Source organism: Lethenteron reissneri, chromosome 35 (genome assembly GCF_015708825.2).
Source record: "Lethenteron reissneri isolate LAM-NWPU_2019-01 chromosome 35, ASM1570882v1, whole genome shotgun sequence".
Classification (NCBI taxonomy): domain Eukaryota; kingdom Metazoa; phylum Chordata; class Hyperoartia; order Petromyzontiformes; family Petromyzontidae; genus Lethenteron; species Lethenteron reissneri.
The window spans coordinates 92,257-119,659 of NC_083813.1; the positions used below are offsets into that span (position 1 = coordinate 92,257).

Sequence of the window (27,403 nt, forward strand, 5' to 3'; positions counted from 1 at the left end):
GACCTGACTGGGAAGGTTGTGGGGCAAGTTCGAGGTTTTCTGTCTCCCCATAACTCATGTGGACCCTCCTTGGTGACTTGATATCACTTGGGCCTGATGCTCTCTTGCCTCCCAGATTCAAAATAATTCCACCACCACTAGATCCGTGGCAGCCACTTTCATACCACCATCGCCACCACAACTTTCAACATGTCAACTACATCCACTACTCCTACTGGCACATTCCTGCATCAACACCACATCAAACACTACCACCAAATCTATCACTGCTATCATCACTAGTAACCACTAATACAATTATCACCATAAACCAACAGCAACAAAAGTACCAACATCACGTGCACTGGCAGGTGACAGAGAGGCCAATGCCCCTGGTTTAATCCCAGTTGCAAACCAAACTTTAATATTGTTCCATACAGTGTAACACCACCGTGCTCTCTGAAGCACTGTATAACTATTATTTTCTTACTCTTTGGTTCTTTCGGTAAAGTCACTTGCAATTTTTTTTTTTATAGAATACGACGTTTCGATTGCAACACAAGCAACCATCAGGTAAGAATGAATGAGAAAACAAACATGGTACACTGAGAAATATAATGCAATACAACACAGAGTCGGCTAATACAAGTCAACACCCTACCTGGTTGATTACGTTCTTCCAAAGATTGCTAAATTTGAGAAAGAACACGGACACGGAGACACATAGGCAGAGAAAGACGCAGAGAGACACACTTAGACAAACAGAAAGACAACGCCTCTGTGTCGAGGCCTTAAATCGAGAGAGAGGGGGGGGGGGGATTGGGGTAGAGAACAATGAGAGAGTTGTGTGGAATTCCTGCCCATAGCGGCCGGAGGAGAGACAATGGACTTATAAACAAACAAGCGTGGCAAAATTTAGAGACAGAAATAGGAAGTTTGAGAAAACAAATGTAATGTCACGTAGAAGGGAAATAATACAATAATAAAAATAAAACATTAAATAATTCTCATGACATTTCGGCCACAACGCAAGCAGCCGTCCTCAGGTGAAGAACAGGTCTGTCGGAAAGACAGTGTCTGAATGTGACTTTACCGAAAGAACCAAGAAGATGAATCCCTGCAGTCACGAAAGCTTTAAATCGAAATAAAACAAATGTAGTAAAATTAGACGTGTAATGCAATGCAACTTCTAATTTAGCAATCTTTGGAAGAATGTAATTAACCAGGCTATGCGTTACCTGTGTTAACAGACTCTTGTGTTGCATTGCATTACACTTCCTAATTTTTACATTTGTTTTCTCAAACTTCCTATTTCTCTCTCTACATTTTGCTGTGCTTGTTTGTGTATAAGTCCATTGTCTCTCCTCCGGCCGCTATGGGCAGGAATTTCACACAACTCTCTCATTGTTCTCTACTCCAATCCCACTCCCCCTCTCTCTCTGCCCCACCCCCCTCTCTATATTTAGGGCTTCGACACTGAGGTGTTGTCTTTCTGTTTGTCTAAGTGTGTCCCTCTCTGCTTGTGTGTCTATGTGTCTCCGTGTCTGTGTTTTGTCTCTCAAATTTAGCAATCTTTGGAAGAACGTAATCAACCAGGTAGGGTGTTGACTGTTGTGTTAGCTGTGTTGTATTGCATTATATTTCTCAGTTTACCATGTTTGTTTTCTCATTCATTCTTACCTGATGATGGTTGCTTGTGTTGCAATCGAAAAGTCGTATTCTATTATTAAATTTATTTTCTTTATACGTGACTTTACCGAAAGAACCAAAGAGTAATTCCTGCAGTCACGAAAGCTTCAAATCTATTATCTTATTGTCAAGTACTCAACCAAACCTTTAACTGCAATAAAGTTGATGGAATATTACAGTTTATTTCATGAAAACAAAGATATACAAGATAATATATCGGGTGGTTCGCCAACTTCGGTGAACAACAGGAATTGTGTACTCTCTGCTTCAATTAATCCCTCCAAGTCACCTCCATGTCGTCCGTACGGAATCTGTGGAGCACAACAAAAAAGAGGAAGAGACCGGCAACAACGTTGACTACACAGGCAGCGCGCTGCGTTTCCCAGTAGAGATTTGTACAAATGAGGAACGAAAGAGTGAATCAGCTGAAATGTTCCAGCATATATGTACGTATGTTAAATCTCTTTCACACCGTACATCAACCATGCTAATCGGAGGTGCGGAATAGTGTAGTGTATGATTAACTACTTTTGCACAGTACATAGCCAACCGTGCTCATCGGAGGTGCAGCGTGTTCTCACGTCACACTTTCTGCTTCTTCCCTCACACTGCTCGGCTTTTGGAAATTCTCTCCCATCGTCTCTTTCCCTTCTACGTGACTTTACCGAAAGAACCAAGAATATGAATCCCTGCAGTAACGAAAGCTTTAAATCGAAACCTTGCTCAATTCAAGAAATGTGGCGTTATGACACCTTTGATTAGTCCTATTTTATTGCTTGCCTCGACATTTTGGGCCTGGGTTCAGCGACTGTGTTTAAACAACATCGTCAGGAACCAAATCGATTATATCCTAATTAACATCAGGTTTAAGTCCAGTGTGATTACAGCAAAAACCTACCCTGGAGCCGATATATCGTCAGATCATAACCCAGTAACAGCTACAATAAGACTCAAATTGCGATCAATACAATGTACAAAGACGAGACGAGCAGACCTGGAGAAACTGAAGAACAGCGCCGATAAAAGACAAGTACAGCAACATCTCAACGATAGCATCCGCTCAATAACAACAGAAACAGCAGATGTTCAAGAGTACTGGCGCTCGTTCAAACAATGCATCACAGAAACAACATAAGTCATGCTGGGATATCAGCCACCGAAAAAGAAACAACGATGGATGACACATTATATTCTCGATTTAATGAGCAAACGAAGAATGTACAAAAATAACGACTTGGAGAAGTACAAACAAATGCAACAGAAGATCAGAGAAGCAATCCGACAGGCAAAAGAAAAGTGGATGGAAGAACAATGCGCCGAGATTGAAGAACTAATTAAAAACATGACAATTTTACTCTGCACAAGAAGCTCAAAGAAGCTGGTAACATCTACAGACCAGCCCCAACAGCTACCTTGTATGCGGACAACAACCAACCAATCCTAAATAAACAAGAAAAAATGGACACCTGGACAAACTATATACACAAGCTCTATGGCGCCCGCGAGAACACCTGCAGAAAAAGACCAACAGATGTCGAAAGACGCTCTACACATTTTAACATCAGAAGTAGAACATGCAATCAAAACAGCTAAGTCAGGCAAAGCGTGCGGGCCCGACACAATCCATGTAGAATTGCTCAAACTATTAGACAGCAACAACATACGACAACTGACTAATTGGTACAATCAAATATACAATGGCAATAAAATTCCATCCGACTGGCTACAATCCATCTTTGTGGCCATACCAAAGAAAGCAACAAGCCGGAAATGCGAGGACTACAGACTGATAAGCTTGATGAGCCACGTGCTGAAAGTCTTCCTGAAGGTGATCCAACATCGCATACGCTCCACATGCGAAAATGCATTGAAGAACACACAGTTTGGCTTCTGTAAAGGACTAGGCACAAGAGAAGCAATCTTCTGTCTACAGATACTACTACAGCGATGCTACGAACATCAGAAAGAAGTGTACATCTGCTTCATAGATTACAAGAAAGCCTTTGACTCAGTCGACCACGACCGACTAGCAGCTCTATTAAAACAACTGGGACTAGATAAAAACGACATCAACTTCATCATTGCTCTTTATTGGAAGCAAACAGCCCAACTCCGATATGACAACGAATTGACAGACCCAACACCAATACAAAAAGGTGTACGACAGGGCTGCCCACTTTCACCCAGTCTTTTCAACATCTACTCGGAGCAGATTTTTGATCGAACACTAGCAGATAAAAACATTGGTATTAAAGTCAATGGACAATACATCAACAACATCAGGTATGCCGACGACACTGCACTGCTGGCCGATTCAGAACAAGACCTACAACAAATCTTGGACGAGGTTGCCACAGAGAGTCAGATATGGGGCTTACGAATTAATAAAAAGAAAACAAAGGTTATGAAGGTCAGCCGAACTACAAGCGAAATAACAATCAAGCTGGGCAGCGAAAAATTGGAACAAGTACACCGATTTAAATACCTTGGTGTAATCATTGACGATCAGTTGAACCATGAAGTCGAAATCAAGAGCAGAATTGAACAAGCAAGGCAAGCATTTATTAAATGGAAAACACTCCTTGCAGACCGCAACTTGAGTACATCACTGAAACTGCGCACACTGAAATGCTACATCTGGTCAATTTTGCTGTACGGAGTAGAGACGTGGACACTGACAACAACAGCAACAAAAAGGCTCGAAGCTTTCGAGATGTGGCTGTATTGAAGAATGCTGAAAATCCCATGGACAGCCAAAACCACCAATACACAAGTTATGCAAGATATGGGCACTGACAGGCAACTGCTGAAGACCATCATTAGCAGGAAGTGTTACTACCTAGGCCACATTGCCCGAAACGACCCCAAATACCAGCTATTAAAGCAAATCCTGGAAGGAAAAATCGAAGGGAAAAAACGACCAGGACGGCCAAAAACGACATGGCTCAGTAACATCAAAACATGGCTACAATTAACAACAGCACAAACTCTACACGCCGTGCTAGACCGGGACCAATATCATCGTGAAGTCGCACACGTCGTTAGGCAGCGCTAAAGAAGAAGATATTTTGTATCATAGTTAAAAGATCAGTAATTTAACTAAAACTCTTTTTTTTAACTAATACCAGGATTCATAATTGGTAAAAAAAAAAAATGTTATTTATAAGTAATTATAGGTATTTTGATTAAAACTGTCACAATTAACTATGTTACTAAGTAGGACCTACTTAGCTATCGCTATTTGTCAGAAGCGACCTGCCCATAAATGATAGCTCAAACGAAGAGGAAATGATGATTTGAAACTTTCATGACTGCAGGAATCCATACTCTTTGGTTCTTTCGGTAAAGTCACGTAGGTAGAAATAAAACAAATCACGACGTTTCGATCGCAACACAAGCGACCTTCATCAGGTGGCACCGATACAGCAGGACAACCGCTGACACAGGAGAGAGAGCTGCTGACAATAAGAGTTTATAAAAGGTTGTGGTGGGCCCAACCCAAGGGTAAGTGGGCGGAGCTAGAGAAGGAAGAAAGGGGGGGGGCAAGGGGGGGGGAGGGTGAGAGGGGGGTGGGTGCAGGTTATCGGCGGAAGGCAGAGAGAAGCTGTGCCTGTGGAAGACAGAGACGCTGTGCCTGTGAGGCCAATGTGAGAAATTAGCATGTAAATGTAAATTAGTATGTAAACAGGATGAGGATGGGGAAGGTCGCCCTGTTAATGTGAGAAATTACAAAACGCCAGGCAGGATGGAAGTATTACAGCGAATTCCGTCCTGGTTAATAACGTCCTTCCAATGATTGCTCAGCTTGTACCCATCTTCCCGGTTGAAATTTATCTCTGTGTTTATATATCTGGATGGCTTCATGCACAAATATTTGAAGGTAGCCCGGCGGTTTTCAGAGCACCTTGGTCTCAGAAAAAACAATATCATGCGAGCCCACAGCATTATAACAATGGTCAGCTATGGCAGAGGTATTGGTTCTGCCATGTTTCAAATCTGCCTTGTGTTCGCAAACACGGTCCGAGACATGTCATTTCGTTTCCCCAATGTAACTGCTGCCGCAGGTACAACTCAGTTTGTAGACTCCAGGGTATTGCATGGCAGGAATGACCTCCTTCACAAATGGGATTAGATCACGGATTTTGTTTACTGTATTGAATCAGACCTGGATCTTGTGTTTGTTTAAGATTTTGGAAATCTTTTTGGTAACACCTGCTATGTATGGTGGAGTGATGGTTTTGATTGGATTCTCTGGCAGTTGTCTCTCCATGGTTGGAGAAACAGCTTTGTGAAGAGCGGTCCGAGTATCCATTCATCTTGAGGGCTTGGTGTATGTGTTCCAGTTCACTGGCTAGGTGGTGTTGGTCGGAGATGCAGTGGGCCCTATGGTGTAGTGTTTTGATGAGGGAATTCTTCTGAGCCGGATGGTGGTGGGAATGAGGCTTTAGATAGGAATCCATGTGGGTGGCTTTCCTGTAGACAGAATGTCCCAAAGAGCCATCAGGTCTTTTTTCAATCAAAACATCCAGGAATGGTAGCTTACCATTATTCTCCACTTCCATGGTGAATTTGATGGATGGGTGTATGGAATTGATGTGGTTGAGACATTTGTTCAGTGCTGACAGGCCATGTAGCCAAATGACGAAAATGTCATCTACGTATATCTTCCACAAGGAAGGACGTAGGTTGGATGTCTGGATGGCATCTGTTTCAAATTTCTCCATGAAAACATTCGCTACTACTGGTGATAAGGGAGAACCCATGGGGGTACCTTCATTTTGTTTGTAGAAAGTGCCATTCCAGGTGAAGTAAGTATTGGTAAGGCAGTGTCTCACCAAAGTTGGTACATCAGGAATCAGTCCATGTTGGACCAAGTCTTCATTGATTGCTAAGGTGTCAGGTACAGGAACCTTGGTGAACAGAGAGACTACATCAAAGCTGACAAGCAAATCGTCTGGAGACAGTGAGATGTCCTTGATTAGACCAAGTGAGCTGAATTAAGTACTGCTGAGGAAGTCTTGCCCGTGAATGGAAGCAAGGTCTCAGACGGAAATCGGACCAGTTTGTAGGTAGGTGAATTCTTTATGGATTTTTGGAAGACCATAGAATCTAGGTGGTCTAGCAGCAGAAGGTTTAAGGGAGAGCTGCTTGTTTCATTGGATTAGAGAAGTCGAATTGGTGATATTGTTGTTTTTTGTAGCCAGCCAGTTGGTAGGATCTTTCTTGATTTTGGTGTAACTGACATAATTAAGAAGGTCCTGGATTTTGTTGTTGTATGTGGTTTTATCCATGATGACAGGAGCAGTGCCCTTGTCAGCTGAGAGGATGACTATGTCATCTCTCTTTTTCAAATTGGCGAGTTCAGAGCGCTCGTCATTGCTGATGTTACTAATGGGTTTCTTAGCATTTTTAAGGTTGGTGGCAATTTTAAAACTTGCCACGTCTGTCGGGATGTGTCCCAAACTTTTGAGGGCTACATCTACCTGGGCAATTATATCATACACTAGGATGTATTTGGGGGTGACAGCAAAATTCAGCCCTCGAGCTAGTACCGATTTTAGCCTATTGGAGATTGTGCTGCTACTCTGATTGATAACAGTCTTGTTAACATCTAGCTTTTTAATGTGTAGATCTGGTTTCTTTTTTGACAAGTTATTGAATTTAGCAATAAGGTTAACCTTACATTTGGAGGACATTGTTGCAGCAGAAGAAGCAGTCATGTTATCTACAAGGTTCTTTACATTTACATGCTAATTTCCTACATTGGCCCCACAGGCACAGCTTCTCTCTGCCTTCCGCCGATCACCTGCGCCCACCCCCCTCTCACCCCCCCCCCTTGCCCCCCCTTCTTCCTTCTCTAGCTCCGCCCACTTACCCTTGGGTTGGGCCCACCACAACCCTTTATAAACTCTTGTTGTCAGCAGCTCTTTCTATGTCAGCGGTTCTCCTGCTGTATCGGTGCCACCTGATGAAGGTCGCTTGTTTTGCGATCGAAACGTCGTAATTTGTTTTATTTATTTCTAACTACGTGACTTTACCGAAATAACCAAACAGCAGTGGAAATGTATAGCCGCCAAATACTCTAAATGCAGCTCAATGAATTACGTTACCGTTGCGTTATCCATGAGTCTTTGATCTCTGTTGTGAGGCCTGATCGGAACATCTCCCAACCAGCCTGAGCTATCATCGCTCCGTTGTCGATGCAGAACCTGAAACACAAATGTGTGCACACAAAAATCCCCCGGATAGCTTTTAATAGGCCGTTTGGGGCAAATGCAGTCGGCGTGCACCTACACAGGCCGGCACGCACACGGGGTCGGTGGCCAGCACCACGCCAGGCCGCCTTTTTTTCCCAATGCTGATGTTTACACACCACACGTGGTACTCATTTGAGGATGAGTCGACCGAGGGCTGGTTCAGATCCATTACCCGTGTTGTCTGTGTGGGAATTGAATTTAGGTCTCCAGGTTCATACCACAGTACGCTTAAACTGCACCATCACTCCCCTCGTGCACAAAGATCCCCCGTTTAACCTTAACAAGACTGTTGGGGCAAGTGCTGTTAGCACCTGTGAAGGCCGGTACGGTACACGAGTAGGTGGGTGGCCAGCATCATGCGTCTCCCGTGGCAATGTTTACACACTGCACCAGGTACTCATTTGAGGCTGAGTGAACCTAGGGGAGCCCAGGACCGGTTCAGATAATCGTCACTGGTGTTGGCCGTGAGCGGATATCGAACTTGGGTCGCCGGGTTCATAGCACAGTGCACTGCTTACACTACATCTCCCCACACAATCTAACAAAGCAGGGTCTTGGTACAAATGGTTTATCTCTTGTTCTCATTACGAAGCACTGCGTTATAAATTATGTACTGCTGCACACACTGCAATTGTAATACAACTGTATTGGCAGTGGTGTGCAACCAATTCCTGAATATATCTGCACTTACATTGTGAGGACCGTGGAAGAAATGTACGTGATAATTCAAAGATCTCAGCCACTGCCTCTCTTTTGTCTACAAAGCTCTCTCTCAGGTGATAGTGATGAATCCCAAATCAAAAACGTGGAAAGAATAGATTTAAATTAAGTAAAACATCAGATACTTAAACCCCATTAATGTGAAGTTAAAACTGCTCATTAACTATACTCTTTGGTTCATTCGGTAAAGTCATGTCGGTAGAAAAAATAATAGATCACGACGTTTCGATCACAATGCAAGCAATCGAAACATCGTGATCTATTATTATTTTGACCTACGTGTCTTTACCGAAAGAATGAAAGAGTATAGATTCCTCCAGTCACTAATGTTTGTGTGAGAATTATTTTATTGTTTTATTTTTATTATTTTATTACTTCCCTTCTACGTGACTTTACCGAAAGAACCAAGAAGATGGTTGGTAAAATGTATCAGTTGTCTGAGAGCCCCATCGCGTACAGTGCGATTTGCAACTGCATGGGAGCTTGCCTTACTGCCCATATCCTCTAAGCTCTGATGAAGGGCCACTGCCTGAAACGTTGACATTTTTTGTTTTCTGTAACAAAGCAGCAGCTCCCTTCAGTTTTGATTCACATGGAAACGTTTCATTTAATCTCTCTCACCTGTCAGTTTAACACGTAGGTTTTCACGACCAATATCCATAAGAGGTGTTTTGGGTTAGATCGCGTAAATATATAAATGTGTCATTAAAACCCGCCACCACCCGACACAGCCAACTAGTAAGGGTTGTCACGTAAACAGAACATGCCAATTCGTCACTCGTGTTGGAGAGCCAAGCCACAACATTTACAAATTGAGTACGACGTTTCACCAGTAATTACAACTAGCTTCATCAGGCGACAGCCAGATTTGTGGAGAAGTCTGTTTCGTTCCTTATATAGAGGCGTAGATGTGTTGACCACCCTTCTTCGCTCTTGCACAATGATGGGGGGGGGGGATTACTGAGGCAACGTACATTATGCATGTGTATTATGCGAGCCCTTTGAACGAGTCCTTCCTGTCTATTGTGTTTATAAAAATAGCCCTACCAACGGTAATCCCTATTGAAGTGCGCTGCCCTTTGTCGGAATGCATTTAAATAATGTATTATTTGATGATTCGCTTCCACGCAGCACTAAGACGGTAGCTAACTGAACGGTTAAAGCTTTTTTTATTTTTTTCAGTTTCGATAGATTATCTAATTAGTCTTGGCCAGTAGTAGCTAGTTTTGTACAAAACTTCAACATCAATTGGGTGCTTTTGTTGGCACACATCTTCTGCTACTGCTGACAGTTGCATTTGGGAGAATTGAATATGTCTATGTTCTTTTAGTCTTGTGCTGATCATTCGTCCTGTTTGCCCAACATAACATTTACCACACGTGCAGTTAATCCTGCACACACCTTCTGTTGATAGCTTCGGTAATACATCTTTTGTACTAGATATTAATATCTGTATTTTATGTACTGTGCCAAATCTGACTCGGATGTTTTGTTTTTCAAAACATCTGGCTAGTTTATCAGTTACTCCCGCAATGTACGATATTTTGATCATTACTTGGGCGTTTCAATGCTCTTGTTATTTGATTTGGTTTTGGTATTCAATGCCCTGTTGATTTGTGCATCATTGTAACTGTTCATTTGCAGCGCCATTTTAACATGTTGAATTTCACTTCTCAGATTGTCACCATCTGACACTTTCTTAGCTTGATGAATGAGCGTCTTGATAAGAGCAGATTTATGGTGTAACTCTGCATTCAGATAGGCGTCAGTATGCATTTTCTCTCGGTAAACACCGTGTTATTTTACCATTTCTACCCCGTCCGAGCAGAATATCCAGAAATGGTAGAGTTCTGTCAGCTTCCACTTCCATGGTGAACTGGATGGATGGGTTTTGTGAGTTGAGATGATTTAGAAATGCGTTCAGTGTATCTTTGCCGTGTGGCCAGACCATCAATGTGTCATCCACATATCTAAACCAAGCAGATCGTTTTAGTGTGCTTGAAGCTTTTGCGTTTGTTTAAAAATCTTCCATGTACAAATTCGCTATCACAGGAGACAAAGGAGAGCCTATTGCTGCTCATTCCTTTTGTTTATAGATGTCACCTTGCCACAAGAAGTAAGTGTTCTTTAGACAGTGTTCAGCTAGTTTTGGGATATCTTTGGCTGAACCGTTGTTCGTTACCAGAGTTGAGTAATTTAATTGACTCGTTGACTGGAACCCTCGTGAACAGAGAGGTCACATCAACACTTACGAGAATATCATCAGGATTAAGCTTAATATTTTTAATTATATTTACGAGATGTTCAGAGTTTTTGATGAACAAAGAGGTCCTTCCGATGTAGAGCTGTATTTGTTTCGTTACATATTGTGCTAATTTGTACGTGGCAGAGCCTATTGTACTAACTATGGGTCTTAATGGGACATCTGGTTTGTGAATGTTTGGTAGCCCATAAAATTTTGGTGGTTTTGATGCCCTTGGTTTGATCAGACGTTCCAAGGTGCTGGTTGTGTCTCGTTTAATTTTAAGGTAGGTAACTTCATAGAGTAAATCTTAGATTTTATTATCATAGTCCTCACGGGGCATCACAACAGTCGATCGGCCCTTATCAGCAGCAATAATTTGGATATCTTTATTTGCTCTCAATTCTCTCAAGGCTTTTGCTTCACTGAAGTTAATATTTGTTTTTGGCACTTTGCTGTTCTCAATAATTTTGGCAACCTCGTGCCTGGTCATCTCTCACCTGTGCTACGAGCGGTGTGGCACGGGGTGTGTGGTAGGAGTCTGAGAGAAGCCGCCCTCATTAAGAATCCACATCTGGATGTAATTAATTACAGGTACTCCTCCATTTACAAAAGGGATACATGCTTCGAAAAACGCGAAAAATGCAATTTCGTAAATTGGAATGACTTTTCCCATTAATATATACACCAATGTCACTTTTCACTATTTAAAAGTAATAAAGATCAAATATTGAACGATTGACTAATAATTAATTAAAGGTTATATTTATCTTTTTAGGGATCTCACCAAAAGATTTTCATTTTGGAATTCCTGGAAAGGTGATATAGAGGCATTACTACTGTTGCACTGTAGGGACACCTTGACGCTGTCGCGGATGGATGAGGCAGCTTCCCGGGTGGTGCTTCTTGTTTGAAGATCTCCCGGCGCGTGGCCGGAGTGAAATTCCGTTCAGGCGGAAATTTTATTTCGTTCATCGAAAAGCGTCGACAATTTGTCAATTGGGTGAACGCGAAATTTTGTAAACCAAACGTGCGTAACCCGAGGGATACCTGTACACCCCTCGCCAATGTGGACGGTAACGTGGGCAAGAAGCGGAACAGCGAGGCCCCGCCGATCCTGCGCGGGCAACAGCCTGCCCTCCGTGCTGATGGATCACGGGCGCACGCTTTGTGCCTAACGTGGAGCGAGAGGCCCCGTGCAATGCTTCTCGTGTACAGATTTGGAGTTTAAAAATAAAAGGCAACATCCCTTGAAATCTCCACGTCCATTGTCAGCAACCGGGTGCACTGGCAAACTCTAAAACAAATGTGCAGCCACCGAACTGGACATAAGCTCTATGGTTCCGAAGCACTGCTGTAGCTCACCTCTCATCAGTAGCGAAGAGCTTTGCTCCTCTCTCCTTGCACATCACCTCCATCATCTCCTGCAGACGCAGGTTGCCTGTGCACATGGGTGAGAGCCACCGTCTGGCGAGTTATCCTCAAAGATGCCACACGACGGCGCGGAGTCAGGAGAGCGACAACCTTCAGTGAAGCAGATACGCGGTAAATTTCACAAGTTGTACGAAATTGATAAATCATGCTCTTCTGTACAATACATGTTTTATGAGAGAATTAATCTGAATTTAATAGCACACATTTAGTCACTTTAACAATGAAAAACAGACTATATGAGCGTATATTATGCATGGCATTCATGGGGCATGTGACCTTAATGGATGGTTCCCACACCAAGTTAACAGACGATTTATACTGGAGGAATCCGATGAGCTATAAATCTCTTTTTCACAGATGTCCAGTAGGGGCGGGTCAGAACGTTACAACAACAAACAATACCAAAAACACTATAGGAGTGTAATGTATACGGTAAACAAATCACCCAAACACATACAAATGCAACTAAACCATCCCCGTCCTACCAGGCAAAGCCGACTGAGGTATTAACTTGTTTTTTTCAGAAGCGACTTGGCCACAAATGATCGCTCAACAAAGTGACCCATAATTTGGACATTTATAGCGCAAAATAATCTAAATAATCTCAATTCATGTTTCTCAATGTGAGCACAGCGCCACCCTGGCGCCCACCCAGTCACCCGCCGGTTCATTTTTCTCATGCTGCTGCTCGAGCCCGCTGCCCGGTGCGTCGCATATGAAGTGAACAGCCCTGCACACACACGCAGGGGCCCGGTGTGGAGGGTTGCTGATTCTTACACCCAACTCCGCCCACGATGAGCACCTCCCTGACTCCACAGTGTGCCATGGCACGCTCCGTGATCTCCACCAGCATCGCAAACACGGTTTCCTACAGCACGCGCGTCACACACACACTCAACAAGATCTCCTGCAGCGCACGCATCAGAGACACACTCAACACGAAGGAGACTGGAGAACCCGGAGGAAATCGTAGCAGAACAGGGGGAGAATATACAAACTCCACACAGGACTCGAACCCAGGAACTTCTTGCTGAGGCAAATGTGTCACCACTGTGCCACCCTGCCACCCAAGTGCAACTATTCTGAGTTATGGATGTAAAAACACTTGTATTTCAGATATTATGCAAAATCTAACAACCAGTTTTTGAAGTTCTCATTCAAATATGAACGTATTAGTTACAAGTCAACTCCACATGACTTACAATAGCAATTACACATGGTCTGGGATTATAACAAAATACAATACTATATTCTTTGGGTCTTTTGGTAAAGCCACATAGATAGAAAAACTATAAAAAATATCACGACGTTTCGATCGCAACACAAGCAATCGTAATCATGTGAAAAAATATAGCGGGAGAGCTGCTGAGGCAGGATGTTATAAAGGTTTGTAGCCCAAGGGTCATAAGCGAAGTGGGTGGGGCTAGAGATGAAATTTGCATGTCAATGTAAGATCGGAGAGCTGAGCTACCTCCAGGACGACGAAGCTGTGGAGGTGGCCATTGTATTGTGAGAGATTAGCATGTCAACGTAAGAAAAACGAAAACCACCGCCACATCGAGGAAAACGAGCAACGTTGGCTGCGTTAGTGAGACATTTAGCCTGTTAATGTAAAGACATTTTAACACGTAGGCTTTCACGACCAATATTATTCATAATAAACGTTTTTGGGTTAGATCACGTTATTTATAAATGTGTCGTAGCCCTCCACCACCTGACATGGCCAATCAGTAAAAAAGTGTCACGTTGACAAAAGACAAATAGTTCACTACTTTAGCCCACCGGTGTGTTCAAGAGTGAATACACAACATTTACAATTTTTGAGTACGACGTTTTGCTGGTAAAATACAACGAGCTCTATGGTGTAGAGTTTTGATGAGGGAATTATTCTGGGATCGATGGTGATGGGAGTCAGGTTTTAGGTTAGGCATCTGTATGGGTGGCTTTCCTGTAGACAGAGTGTCCCATTGAGCCATCTGGTCTCTTTTCGATTAAAACATCTAAGAATGGTAACTTGCCATCCTTTTCCACCTCCATGGTGAATTTGATGGCTGGGTGTATGGAATTAATGTGGTTGAAGAATTGACCCAGAGCTGGTAGGCCATGTGGCCAGATGACAAACGTGTCATCTATGTCTCTCTTCCACAAGGAAGGATGTAGGGTGGATGCCTGAATGGCATCTGTTTCAAAATTTTCCATGAAAACATTGGCTACAACTGAAGATAACGGAGAACCCATTGGGGTACCTTCAACGTGTTTGTAGAATGTTCCATTCCGGGTGAAGTAAGTATTGGTGAGGCAGTGTCTAACCAGGGCCGGTACATCAGCATTCAGTCCTTGTTGGACCAAATCTTCAATTATTGCAATGGTGTCAGGCACAGGAACTTTGGTAAACAAAGATACTACATCGAAACTGACAAGCAGATCATCTGGAGACAGTGAGATGTCCTTAATTAAAGATACCAAGTGAGCTGAGTTAAGTACAGATGAGGTGGTCTTACCAGTGAATGGTTGTAAGGTCTCAGAAATCAGGCCAGTTTCTAGGTGGGTGAGTCAATGGTCGAGACGATAGGACGGAGTGGTGTACCTTCTTTATGGACTTTTGGTAAGCCATAAAATCTGGGTGTGTCTAGCAGCAGAAGGTTTTAAGGAAAGCCGCTAGGTTGGTTCAATTAAAGATGTCGAATCAGTGATGATATTGTTGGTTTTCGTAACCAGGTGGTTGGTAGGATCTCTATTGATTTTGGTATAGCTGCCATCATTAAGTAGGTCCTGAGTTATTGTATGTGGTTTTGTCCATGATTACAGTGGCATTGCCCTTGTCGGCTGAGAGGATGACTATGTCATCTCTCTTTTTTAGTTGGAAAGCTCAAAGCGCTCATCCTTGCTGATGTTGCTGTGTCTTAGCGTTTTTGAGGATTGCAGTGATTTCCGATCTTGCCACATCTGCAAGAATGTATCCCAAACCATTAAGGGCTACATCAACCTGGGCAATGATACCATCAACTGGGATGTTTAGGGGTGACTGCGAAATTCAACCGTTTAGCTAGAACCGATTTTACGCTGTCGGAAATTGGGCTGTTACTCTGATTGATAACAATCTTGTCACCGTCTAACTTTTTAATGTGTGGATCTGGCTTCTTCTTGGAAAGGAGGTTGAACTTGGAAATAAGGTTATCTTTGCATTTAGCTGGCACCCATCTCAAATCTTTATAACATCCTGCCTCAGCAGCTCTCCCACTATATTTTTTCACCTGATGACGATTGGTTGTGTTGCGATCGAAACGTCGTGATATTTTTATTATTTTTCTATCTACGTGGCTTTACCGAAAGACCCAAAGAATATGAATTCCTGCAGTCACGAAAGCTTTAAGTCAAGATAAAATAGAACATGACGTAGCCCCAAATTTCATACCTGCAGTGAGAAACATAGATCCTCTGCAGTGCATTCGCCGCTCGCCAGCATTCTCTGCGCTGCCTCCTGCGTGCCGCATGCACAGACCACACATGCCCAACGTCACGTGGTGAGAGCTCCCCGCGAACCGTGCTGGGGAGGCCACCCAGCCACACTCGCACCTCTTGCCTGGGCCAGATGCCACGACTGATGCACAGCTGACGTGCAACCCACTGTTCCCGTATGTATGTGATGCTGGGGCCGTCTGGAACGCTCTTACTTCTGATGTTAGGAAGCCACTGGAGCTACGCACTTTTAAATCATATAAATTGAAAGTCATTGCTTTAGAACTGCCTTTTCTGTTTAGTTTGTTGTCCTTCCCCCGCGCCTCTGATTAAGACGGTTGGCTACGTACGGTGTGAAAGAAGTTTAACATACATACATCGTGTTGATCGATAGGAGAGGTAAATGGGCTTGGGAAGGACATATCACATGACGGGATGATGGCCGATGGTCAAGACTGGCGATGGCATAAGAGTCAAAGGAGGGAACAAGACCAAGAGGATAGATACCGTAGATACACCACAATGAAATCTCACTAGTAGGCACCAAATGGATCGTTGCATCGAAATGACCGGCGCTAAATAATATCTATTAACACAGCAATGGTGAGCATTATTTTGGAGAAGATAAGCAGAGTAAAACTCCGACTAGCTGGAGTAGGAGGGGGGAGCCCTGATCCGGCTCACTAAAATGTCCTGCTAGTCCAGGGGTCGGCAATAAAAATTACAAGATAATTTTTTTTCAAATTCGGTAAAAAAAACCCTCTATATTTCAAGAGCCGCAATGCATGTGAATACGAGACGGTGATCTTTAATAAATAACGTCATGAAGCAGTCCTTAAAGAGCCACATGCGGCTCCGGAGCAGCAGGTTGCTGACCCCTGGGCTCGCCGCGAATACGATAAGAATCCATTCTAATCAGTGTAATGAAACCTATAGGTCTAGGCTGCTGTTATGCGCTCACCTCGATGTAGGAGAGGATCCCTGAGAAGGAGACGTCCATGCCCTTGACAGTGTACGGCAACTCCACGAAGCTCCCTCTGGGTCAGGCACAGCGCACGCCACACACGACCGGCTGGCAACATCAGCATCGGCGTTGGAGCCAGGGGCTTCACCATGGGGAGGATGCGAGTTCAAATCATGGCTGGTGGATGACCTAGTCCATCACCCCTCCCTCCTCGATCAATACAATGAGTACGATTTTGCGGGGTAGTCAACAGTGGTTATCTTACGGATAGACTCTCCCGTCGTATAAATGTGGAATTTTCACTACTTGCTCAGGGCTGTAAATAGGAGATGAGTGCCACATTGGTGCTCATTTCAGCAGGAAATCATTTTGACGTTTTTTTTACATTCAACATCAACAAGGATTCCAATACAAAGTCAGCTTGTTGCATGCGTAATGTAGCTCTCAGAGACATCGTCTTGTTCCGTTATATGTATATTTATTATTAATAAAGTCCGCCGACTCACTTATAACTTAACGAGTAACTACGAGTGACTATATACACTTGGGTAACTTAGATAGCTCTATTCTGAGACAACATAGCTCTAGCCTTCCAAGACTACAAGGTGTCTACTCCAGGATGATGAAGACGACCCGCTCCAAGGTGACAACGGCGACGGCAATTCCCCCACACCAGCAGCCAAGCGCCCCGGTTCGCGCCAGATCTTATCCCCCTCACGACCCAGCCACGCCCCTATTACCGAACCCTCTCTCAACGCACCTGGCCCTGTCTGTCTCTGCCCTTATTACAATTTACGACCGTTCGGTCCCATGCTTCCCCTCACGCGACCCTGTCAACGCTTGTCGCATCACTCATTATTAGCAACCACTTAGGTCCACTGGCAGAGCCAGTGAGGGGGGTGGGGTGGCACGTGCCCTCCCAATGATCCGATCGAAATCCCTAATTTCGATCGGATCATTGGGGTTTATTAGTAACGAGGGGGTGAGTGACAGCACCACGCCCGGCCACCTTTGTTTCCCCAGTGGCGATGTTCACACACCACACCAGTTACTCGTTTGAGGCTGAGTCGACCTAGGGGAGACCCAGGACCGGTTAAAATAATCGTCACCGGTGGTGGCCGTGAGCGGGAATCGAACGTGGGTCGCCGGGTTCGTAGCGCAGCACACTAACCACTACACTACAATGCGTTACGCTTCCACATGCGCGGGTCACATGGCAGATTTGACGTTACAGCTCACTTGCCATGCAAAAAATATATGCATTATTAAGCTCCCCCCCCCAAAAAAAAAACAAGTATATTTTTATAATTTTTGCATGGTGTACAGTCTGGAAAGTACCCACTTGGCAAATTTCCAGTTTGTTGCATGTCGGGAAGTACGCTAAACATTTTGAACAGACACACATATTCACAACTTTGCCGTTTGTATATATGGAGATAAATCGGCATTTTGCGACCCCCACTGCCACTGTGTAGCATATTATTACGTGCCAGGGACTCTATGAGATGATAGAACAATAGCCTGTGTCAATAATTGGCAATAAGTAACGGCAAAGCAGTTATAAGTGACTCACAGAATTGTGCGTAGTTGCGTATACAGGACACGACTTCCCTGAAGGCAAACACCTTCGGCGAGCGCGATGCCGATCACACAACGCGGTTCGAATTCGACCCTCGATCGATGGCTGCACCATTGCTGCACACGCGTCAAATAAAAAGCAAGGGACATGTCCTTACTAACAACTTCTATTTTTCATTGCTGGAGGGGTTGCCACCCCTACCTGAAAATCCTGGCTCCGCCATTGCTTAGGTCCAACATTGCTTAGGTCCCACATTACCTTAACGTGACCCTGTCTGTTCCCGTTACGTTAATTAGTAACCATGGCCATGGGGAACCGTACTGTCCCTACATCACCCCGTACTGTCCTTACACATGCAAGAACATTGGTGTTATTGCATTGCCAAATTACAAAATGCTGCATTTGTCATACCTCTTTGCCATTTGCTCAATGTTGTATCCAGGGCTTGGATCATTGGATATCTAAGAGACAAACAAAACAATCATATTTTTTTTTTGTGCGCAGTTAAGCTGGTGCAACTGAAGGCAAACAGGTGTGCACGTTGCAACATGAGGTTTGCACCGACAAAGCGACAGTAATTAAGGGGAGAAGCGGGTGCAAACGAGGTCGAACAGATGGGAACGTTGAAGCCGGAGGTTGGCGTCGGGGTCATGGGAGATGGGGGGTGATGATAAGGGATTAATGAGGACACCAGGCGCCGGGCATGCAGCGGTTAAGGGGAAGCACGTGAGGACTCGGAATGAGCAGGGGGATATAAGCGGGAGTGTGCGTGAGCGGAGTTGAGTTGCCCGGGAACCAAGAGTGAAGACATCTCGCCGCTGCCGCTCAAGCCGTCAACAAAGCCTCAACCCTCACGCCGTCGCCGGGCAGGTGTTGGCTGAACCCCCCACCCGGGACAGACGGGTGAGCGGGTATGAGGCAACGTAGGTGAGGGCAGCGGTGGAGATGCAGAGTTCTAAGAGCTGCTGTGTGCAGAGCCACTGAGTGCGGAGTTGCTGTGTGCAGAGCCGCTGAGTGTGGAATTGCTGTGTGCAGAGTTGCTGAGTGCAGGATAGGTGAGGTGCAGAATAGGTGAGAGCGGGGAGAAGTCAAGTGTATGTGACCGCAAAGATAGATATAGGAGTGCCTACAACTTGCGCGTGAACAGGAGTAATAAAGTGTAAGCAGGTGACTTGTTACTACATGTCGGTGTGAGTAATTTTAAAGACATTGCACTATTCATACAGAGTCCATTACTTTAAACAGCAATAACACGGAGGCCCACGTAAATATGAGCTCCAAATTTTCTCATTCACAAACATTTTCTATTGTTATTACTTTGCAATATTTAACTAGATTTTATGAAAGCTGTATTACGATTGTATATTTAATTTCATAACAGGCCACTGAGTTGCTTTGTAAAACTCATCCTTGCATGTGTCAGATAAAAAAAGGATGTCAGAGCTTACCTTGAGTACCCGAGCAAATCTGTCCAAGCAATTTCCCACCGCGATGTCGATGGTTTCCCCAAAAATGCGGTACCTCCTCTGAGAGTAAGCAATCACCTGCAAAGTGCGTCACTGTCAACCTGTTTCACTGCCAGATAACAATGTGACTTGCATGACAATATTTTAATCTTCATATGAGAACTATTTTTCCTATGAAGCGTTGGCCTCTGCCGCTCAGTTTAGCATAACCCCTATCGTCAACTGCCTGGGCAGCGGGGTGACAGTGTGGTCGTGACACTCGCACCACCTCATAGCTCCAGGGGCTTGGATTCCATTCCAGACTCAGGCACCTTTCTGCATGGAGTTTGTGTTCTCCTCCTGCTCTGCGTGGGAAGGGGTCGGAAACCTGCAGCTCCGGAGCTGCATGCGACCCTTTACGGACCACTTCGTGACTATATTCACATGAATTGCGGCTATAGCAGGGGTCTGCAACCTTTAAGACATAAAGAGCCACTTGGACCCGTTTCCGAAGGAAAAAATAAACTGGGAGCCGCAAAACCATTGCGACATTTAAAACAAATATAACACTGCATATATTGTTTCTTACCTTATTGCTATATACAGGATCGTGCAGTCAGCTGTCAATCTGAATAAAAAAATGACTTTTTCACTTAACAATGTAAAATATATTTTTGCAAATTAATAGCTAAATTACCTGGTTAATGGGATTTTTGCTCCTGAACCTCAGTGCACAATGTCTGCACATCAGGGCTGTAAGACGTCACCTTCATTTTCACACAGGCTTGCAAGCTGTCATCTGTGAGGCGTGATCGATGTTTGTTTTTAATATAGTTCATGTTGGAGAAGACCTGCTCACATACATATGTGGAGCCGAAGATCGACAGGACTCCAAATGCATACTTTTTCATGTTTATATAAGTGTTGGGGATGGCATTCCATGTTTCGAATACAAGTTTGTCCTGTTTGGGAAGGTTTTCAATATCACTCCATTTATGATTCTGAGCCAGAATGGCCTTCTGACGGGAAACATCCTCAAGAGTAGCGGTCAAGCATTTGAACTTGGACACCCATATATCTTTGTCGGCTATATCGGCCAGTTCCATCTCAAGATCAGGTTGACTTACACCTGCAAATGCAGTCATATTCAATAGGGATGGATCGATCGCCAGGGGAGTGACAGGGAAGGATAATGTCGTTTTTTCCTCTCTGAACTCACAGAATCGTTTCCCAAACGAACTTTGCATTGTGGTGATTGCAGACTTGAAATATTCCAAATTTATCGTATCATGACTTTGTTTGAACTCTCTCAAAGAGGGAAAGTGAGACAGTGTACCTCTCTGTAAATCTTTGACAAACACTGTTAACTTGCGCTCGAATGCCAAAACCTCCTCCAGCATGTGCAGGGCTGTGCCTCCTTTCCCCTGAAGGGTTGTATTTAGCGTGTTTAGATGTGCTGTCATGTCTACCATAAAATGTAATTTTTCCAGCCACTCTGGCTGTTCCAGCTCAGCAAAGGTGAGCTCTTTGCTGCCCAGGAAGGTTTTTACTTCTTCCAAACATGTGACAAAGCGTTTTAGCACCTCGCCTCTGGACAGCCACCGGACCTTGTTGTGGAGCAGGAGGTCAGAATATATGCTTTCCACCTCATCCAATAGTAAACGGAACTGGCGGTGGTTTAAACCCTTTGCCATTATCTTATTAACAATCTGAATGACCACATCCATCACTTTTGTGCATTCCGGGGGAAATGTTTGAGCACACAATGCCTCTTGGTGCAGGATGCAATGAAATGACAGCAGCGTTCTACCCAGCGCCTTCTGCAGTAGAGCCACAAAGCCCTTCTGTGCTCCTCTCATGCTCGGTGCCCCATCAGTAGCCACTGAGACCAGGTGGTTGGTGTTTATTTTTTTAGCACTTAAAAAGTCCAGGACAGCCTTACAGATATCCTCACCCCTTGTTTGGTCTTTTAGTGGTATCAGCTCAATCAGTTCTTCCTGTGGCCCAAAAGAGTTCACATATCGGCAGAACAGCGCTATTTGTTCAATATCACCTTTATCTTTGGACTCATCACAGGCGATGGAGTACACCACAGCTGAATTAATGTCTTGAATTTGCTGTTTGCTAATGTTTTCTGCCATTTTTAGGGTTCTGTCTTTGACAGTCTTCGCAGAGAGAGGCATGTCTTTGATTTTCTGCACAATTTCATTCTTGTTTTTGAAGTCCATGTATAGACGTTCCCGAAATATTAATGAATGCTTCTTTTATATATTCTCCATCTGTGAAGGGCTTCCCGTGCTTGACTATTTCCTGAGCGGCCACAAAACTAGCATATGTTGTGGAATTTTCAGTCTTCACCCACTTCTTGAAATTATTTTTGCTCACATTAACCTTCCTCATAAGTTCTGCAATGGCTTTTCATTTCTCATCTCCATCTGGATATTTTTCAGCAAAGGCTGTTTGTTTATTCTGGAAATGTCTTGCAATATTCGACGTTTTGTTGTTTGCAAATTTCTCACCACATATTAAGCATACTGGTAAACCAGTCTCGTCAGTAGAGAATGCGAATGATTCTGTCCATGAGGAGCGGAGCTGATGGAGGCAGCCATGTTTTGCGTTACCTAGCAACGGCAACGTTATTGCCTGTCACCGGGCGGGCAGTGTGGAGCGGAGCGGCGACCTGTCAGCAGCGGCAACGCCAGAGCAGGTGTCACAGTGCGCCTCCTCCCCTCGCTAGCATCCGCCCCGGAGCCGCGGTCAAGGTTCAAAAGAGCCGCATGCGGCTCCGGAGCCGCAGGTTGCCGACCCCTGGGCTATAGAAATATTGAGTTTTTAAAATTTTTATTGTCGACCCCTGTGCATGGGTTTTCTCCGGGTTCTCCGATTACCTCTCATAAACTAAAAGCCACTTTAACGGTATTGGCCAAGCATCCCGAAGCTGAAAAATCACCTGAAAATAACTCAATTGGGATTACACACAGCGGGAGCATCAACCCCAACTGCAAAAACTTGCGGGACCCTCTAGAAAAAGTCTTGAGACTCAGTGACACTTTCCCGAGTAAACAAGTGAAATAATAATAAATTAATTCTAGATTTTAAGCTTTCGTGACTGCAAGGATTCATACTCTTAGTTCTTTCGGAAAAGTCACGTAGGTAAAAAAATTAAATTAAAATTAATAAAATAAAACAATAAAATCACGACGTTTCGGAGGCAACACAAGTCTCAGGTGGGACCGTCACAGCCAGATTTGCTGCATCAAGTGAGGCAGGGATTCAAGATGCAAGCCCTTAAATACAAGTTAAGGGGGAGGAGAGGGGGGGAGGAGCTTATCAGAATGTGGTAGCCAATGAATGGAACGTATCGGGAGAGGGGGGGGCGAGGCTAAAAGAGGGCGTGAGGTACTCGTGGGCGTCCTCGGCATGGACGTGTTTGTGCGCAAGTCACTGTGGATGTACATGATAGAAAAGAAACGGAAATGCCCATGTTTATACCAGTGTAGAGGTGTAATTGCGCATGGCTACGAATGTTGAGGTGTGATTATGCATGGCCACGGATGGCCAACAAACACAATGGGCGGGGTTACGGCCGTACACAAGGGTGGCGCTCGCACCGACGTCCGAATGTGCGTCCCCCACGGGCCCCCCCTCGGGGGGAGTCCTATAAAAGGTGATGAGCTCGAGGGCTCGAGGTCGGGACTCAGCTTTAACCAGAGAAGACGGAAGACCTGCTAGTGTAGGCCCCAGAGCTCCCCTGGCTCGCTGTCCTTATAAGGGCCGACCAGGGCAAGCCGGTGGCGTGGCCCCGAGAGCCCAGACGAAGCTGGTCTGGTGACTCAGGGAGCCGGGATCCCAGCTTAACCAAGCTGGGACAGATAGCCTCCCCTAGTTCCGTAGTGGAGGAATTGGTATAGGTTAGAGGGGTTAGCTGTCGAGAAATCCCTGTAGCCCAGTGACCTGTAATAACTGTGTTGGTGTAATAAATAAGTGTGCCTCCGATCCTGTCGTCAAGCCTCCATATATTTACTACACCAGTGTTGGCTGACAATAAAGAGAGTACTGTTAAACGCTGGGGGTGTTAACACTCGGTAAAGTAAAATAGTGCCTGTCAGATAAGATGGTCCAAAAAATGTGTAGTTAAATCTTTTTTGCATGGTTGATAACATCTTTCCAATGATTACTAAGTTTGTACCCATCATCACGATTGAAATTATGTCTGTATTTGTATATCTGAATGGCTTCGTGTACAAACCTTTGATGGTAGCCAGAGGGTTTGCAGAGCACCTTAGTCTCGGTTAAAACAATATCATGAGAGCCCACCGCGTTGTAGCAATGATCGGCAACGGCGGAAGACTCAATTTTCCAGTGTTGGGAGCGGACTCAATTTTGCAGTGTTTCAAATCGGAAACACGGCAAAATTGAGTCTTCTACCGTTGCCGATCATTGCTACAACGCGGTGGGCTCTCATGATATTGTTTTTTTCCGAGACTAAGGTGCTCTGCAAACCCTCTGGCTACCATCAAAGGTTTGTACACGAAGCCATTCAGATATACAAACACAGACATAATTTCAATCGTGATGATGGGTACAAACTTAGTAATCATTGGAAAGATGTTATCAACCATGCAAAAAAGATTTAACTACACATTTTTTGGACCATCTTATCTGACATGCACTATTTTACTTTACCGAGTGTTAACATCCCCAGCGTTTAACAGTACTCTCTTTATTGTCAGCCAACACTGGTACAAACATGGGCATTTCCGGTTCTTTTCTATCATGTACATCCAGTGACTTGCGCACAAACACGTCCACGCCGAGGACGCCCACGAGTACCTCGCGCCCTCTTTTAGCCCCCCCCCCTCCCGATACGTTCCATTCATTGGCTACCACATTCTGATAAGCTCCTCCCCCCCTCTCCTCCCTCTTAACTTGTATTTAAGGGCTTGCATCTTGAATCCCTGCCTCACTTGATGCAGAAAATCTGGCTGTGACGGTCCCACCTGATGACGGAGACTTGTGTTGCCTCCGAAACGTCGTGATTTTATTGTTTTATTTTTATTAATTTTCATTTCATTTTTTTTACCTACGTGACTTTTCCGAAAGAACTAAGAGTATAATAATAAATTGACGTCGACATAACAACCTCCAGCAGGCGTCCTTGGCAGACACTCTTCATGTAGCGCTTAGACCAGGGGTCAGCAACCAAAATAACAAGAAGAGCCATTATTTTATTTGGTAAAAAACGTAATATTTCAAGAGCCGCAAACTAGAGGCCGACCGAAACTGAATTTCTGGTTTCGGCCAAAACTGAAACCAGACCGAAAGTAAAAAATTATCTTTCGGCTGAAACCGAAACCGAAAGTTTAACGTCACTTTCGACCAAAACCAAAGCCGAAACCGAAAGTTTAACTACACTTTCGACCAAGACCGAAACAGAAAGGTAAATAACCGAAGTTACCGAACACAAGATTTATGAAATACTAGCTTTACTACCCGGCTTCGCCCGGGACTTGGATTCACCACGGCCGGCCGCCTTTGTTTCCCCAGTGGCGATGTTGATATACCACACCACTTACTCGTTTGAGGCTGAGTCGACCTAGGGGAGGTCCATGTGAATACAAGATGGTGGTCCTTAATAAATAACGTCATGAAGCAGTCCTTAATGAGCCCCATGTGGCTCCAGATGTGTAGGTTGTTGACCCCTGGTGTAGATTGCATACAGGCGTCAAAGTCTCCATTACTCTCTAACCATGCTCACTGGCAGTCAGTTGCCTCCTTATCACTCTTCTTTCGTAACTACCATGGTTACTTTTGGTGTGAAGTTCACTCGTTGATTTCTCCACTCATATTGAGTGTCTATTTAACAGAATTGAATCTCATTCATACTGTGTTCAACTACCACATTGCAGGTCAAAACAACACACCCACTCTCATTCACCCAAGCACCCACTCAACAACCCACCCACTCAATCATCACACTGCAGGTCACAACACTTCTCCTTTAGCTTCTTCCCTCGCACTGCTTCACTTTCAAATTCCCTACCATCATAAATGTTCCCAAGCTCTTGTAACTTTACTCAATTCAAGAAACGTGTTCACTCTTACCGATGGTAACTTTGATGGGGATGTTTGTTACCGGTCGCATCTCCTTCCACCCATTATAATTATCAAACAAGCACCTCGAAGACACCACAGACCACTCGCCCACCCTCACCTGTGTGTTGCCTCCGCTGACGTACAGCACTATCGGGTTGTGCGCTCCAGTGATGAGCCGCCCCATCTCAATGTGGCCAATGCAGTGGTTCACTCCCACCAGAGGCTTGCTCCACAGCTGGGCCACAGTGCGTGCCACCAGGGCCACGGACACCAGCGGGGCGCCCATCCCGGGGCCTGCACACGAGGTACACGTTGGGAGCGGACATCGCTGGCATCCACACATTTGCTTCAAAAAGCACCACACTGGGTAGCAGGGTGGTGGCGCAGCGGCAATGCATTTTCTCCCCCTGTTCTCCATGGATTTCCTCTGCGTGGCTTCTCTTGTTTCCTTCCATAGGTAAACCCACACACACAATGTAGTTGTGGTACTGGCCAAACATCCCAATGCTGAATAATTACAGGCAGTCCTCGATTTACACCCGACGTACAATCAAGCTAAAATTATTTATATATATATTTTTTACATTGACTTAAAACGCGATCCTCTGTGAGATGTGATGAGTCAGCCTTGCGCTGGGAGTGAGTGTTTGTGCGTGTGTACTGGCACGTGCACGTGTGTGTGTGAAAGTGAGTGTGTGGGTATAAAAGTAGTGTAGTGGTAAACACGCTGCACGATGAACCCGAAGACCCGAGTTCGATTCCCGCTCACAACCAACACCAGTGGTGATTATCTAAACTGGTCATGGGCCTCCCTTAGGTCGACTCAGCCTCAAATGAGTACCTGGTGTGGTGTGCAAACATCACTATTGGAAAGACAAAGCAGCCGGGCGTGTTGTTGGCCACCCACGCCCTCGTGTGCCGTGCCAGCCTTCATAGGTGCTCGCTAACACCATTTGCCCCAACAGTCTGTTAAGGATATACAGGGGATCGTTGTTGTTGGTGAGTGTGTGTGCGAGGTTGCCCCCTGTGTGTGTGTGCAATTGTGGTGACTCATTGTGCCCCTTCTGACAAGCAAGCCAGCATCAAGGTAAGTGAAAATAAAACAGATTTTTTTTTCCTATAAATGTAAATTTATTTAAGTGTGATAGTAGCACTCTGCACTTGCAAACCACAGGGGCCGTGTGCATACTAGTGCCACCGTGCTGTTTGCACGTCCACGTGTGCCAATCGGTGCACCCATTACCCACACCCCACTGGAATCATCGGTTACCGCTTCCTACATTTTTAAACCATTAAACGATTATGACGATTACCAGTTTTCCGGTCGTTGTTTAACAATTCTACTTTTAAAGATTTTTCTTTGCACAGGGACAATCATTCAAAACGATCTTGCCAACACAATAATTCCTACACTCACCTTTTGTGTATGCAACACAGTCAATCTCGTGTGGTGCAATCCCTGCCTCATCCAGAGCCTTCTGCAAGATCTCCAACACTCGCTCCTGGTGGTGCTTAGCTGTGTCCCGCGGTAGAAACCCT

General features: G+C 44.7%; 1 protein-coding gene across 1 annotated transcript; it reads right to left on the reverse strand.

Moving 5' to 3' along the window:
* Window positions 1-1,830: 1,830 nt before the first annotated feature.
* Window positions 1,831-27,403, reverse strand: OSGEP (O-sialoglycoprotein endopeptidase). Its single transcript, XM_061565502.1, has 10 exons — window positions 27,282-27,403; window positions 25,983-26,158; window positions 19,772-19,867; window positions 18,735-18,784; window positions 16,742-16,817; window positions 15,737-15,802; window positions 13,099-13,189; window positions 12,253-12,328; window positions 7,779-7,877; window positions 1,831-1,979 (listed from the first exon to the last, which is right to left on the reverse strand). Exons 2-10 carry the CDS (start codon window positions 26,148-26,150, stop codon window positions 1,940-1,942), a joined length of 762 nt encoding a protein of 253 aa, XP_061421486.1. The 5' UTR covers window positions 26,151-26,158; window positions 27,282-27,403; the 3' UTR covers window positions 1,831-1,939.

Coding starts and splice junctions, on each gene's coding strand:
- OSGEP (XM_061565502.1), bottom strand. CDS start 26,150: ATGGGCGCCCCGCTGGTGTCCGTGGCCCTGGTGGCACGCACTGTGGCC. Junction 13,190..15,736: donor ATCTATGTTTCTCACTGCAG/GTATGAAATTTG, acceptor CGCGTGCTGTAG/GAAACCGTGTTTGCGATGCT. Junction 12,329..13,098: donor CATCGTGGGCGGAGTTGGGT/GTAAGAATCAGC, acceptor CCATGTGCACAG/GCAACCTGCGTCTGCAGGAG.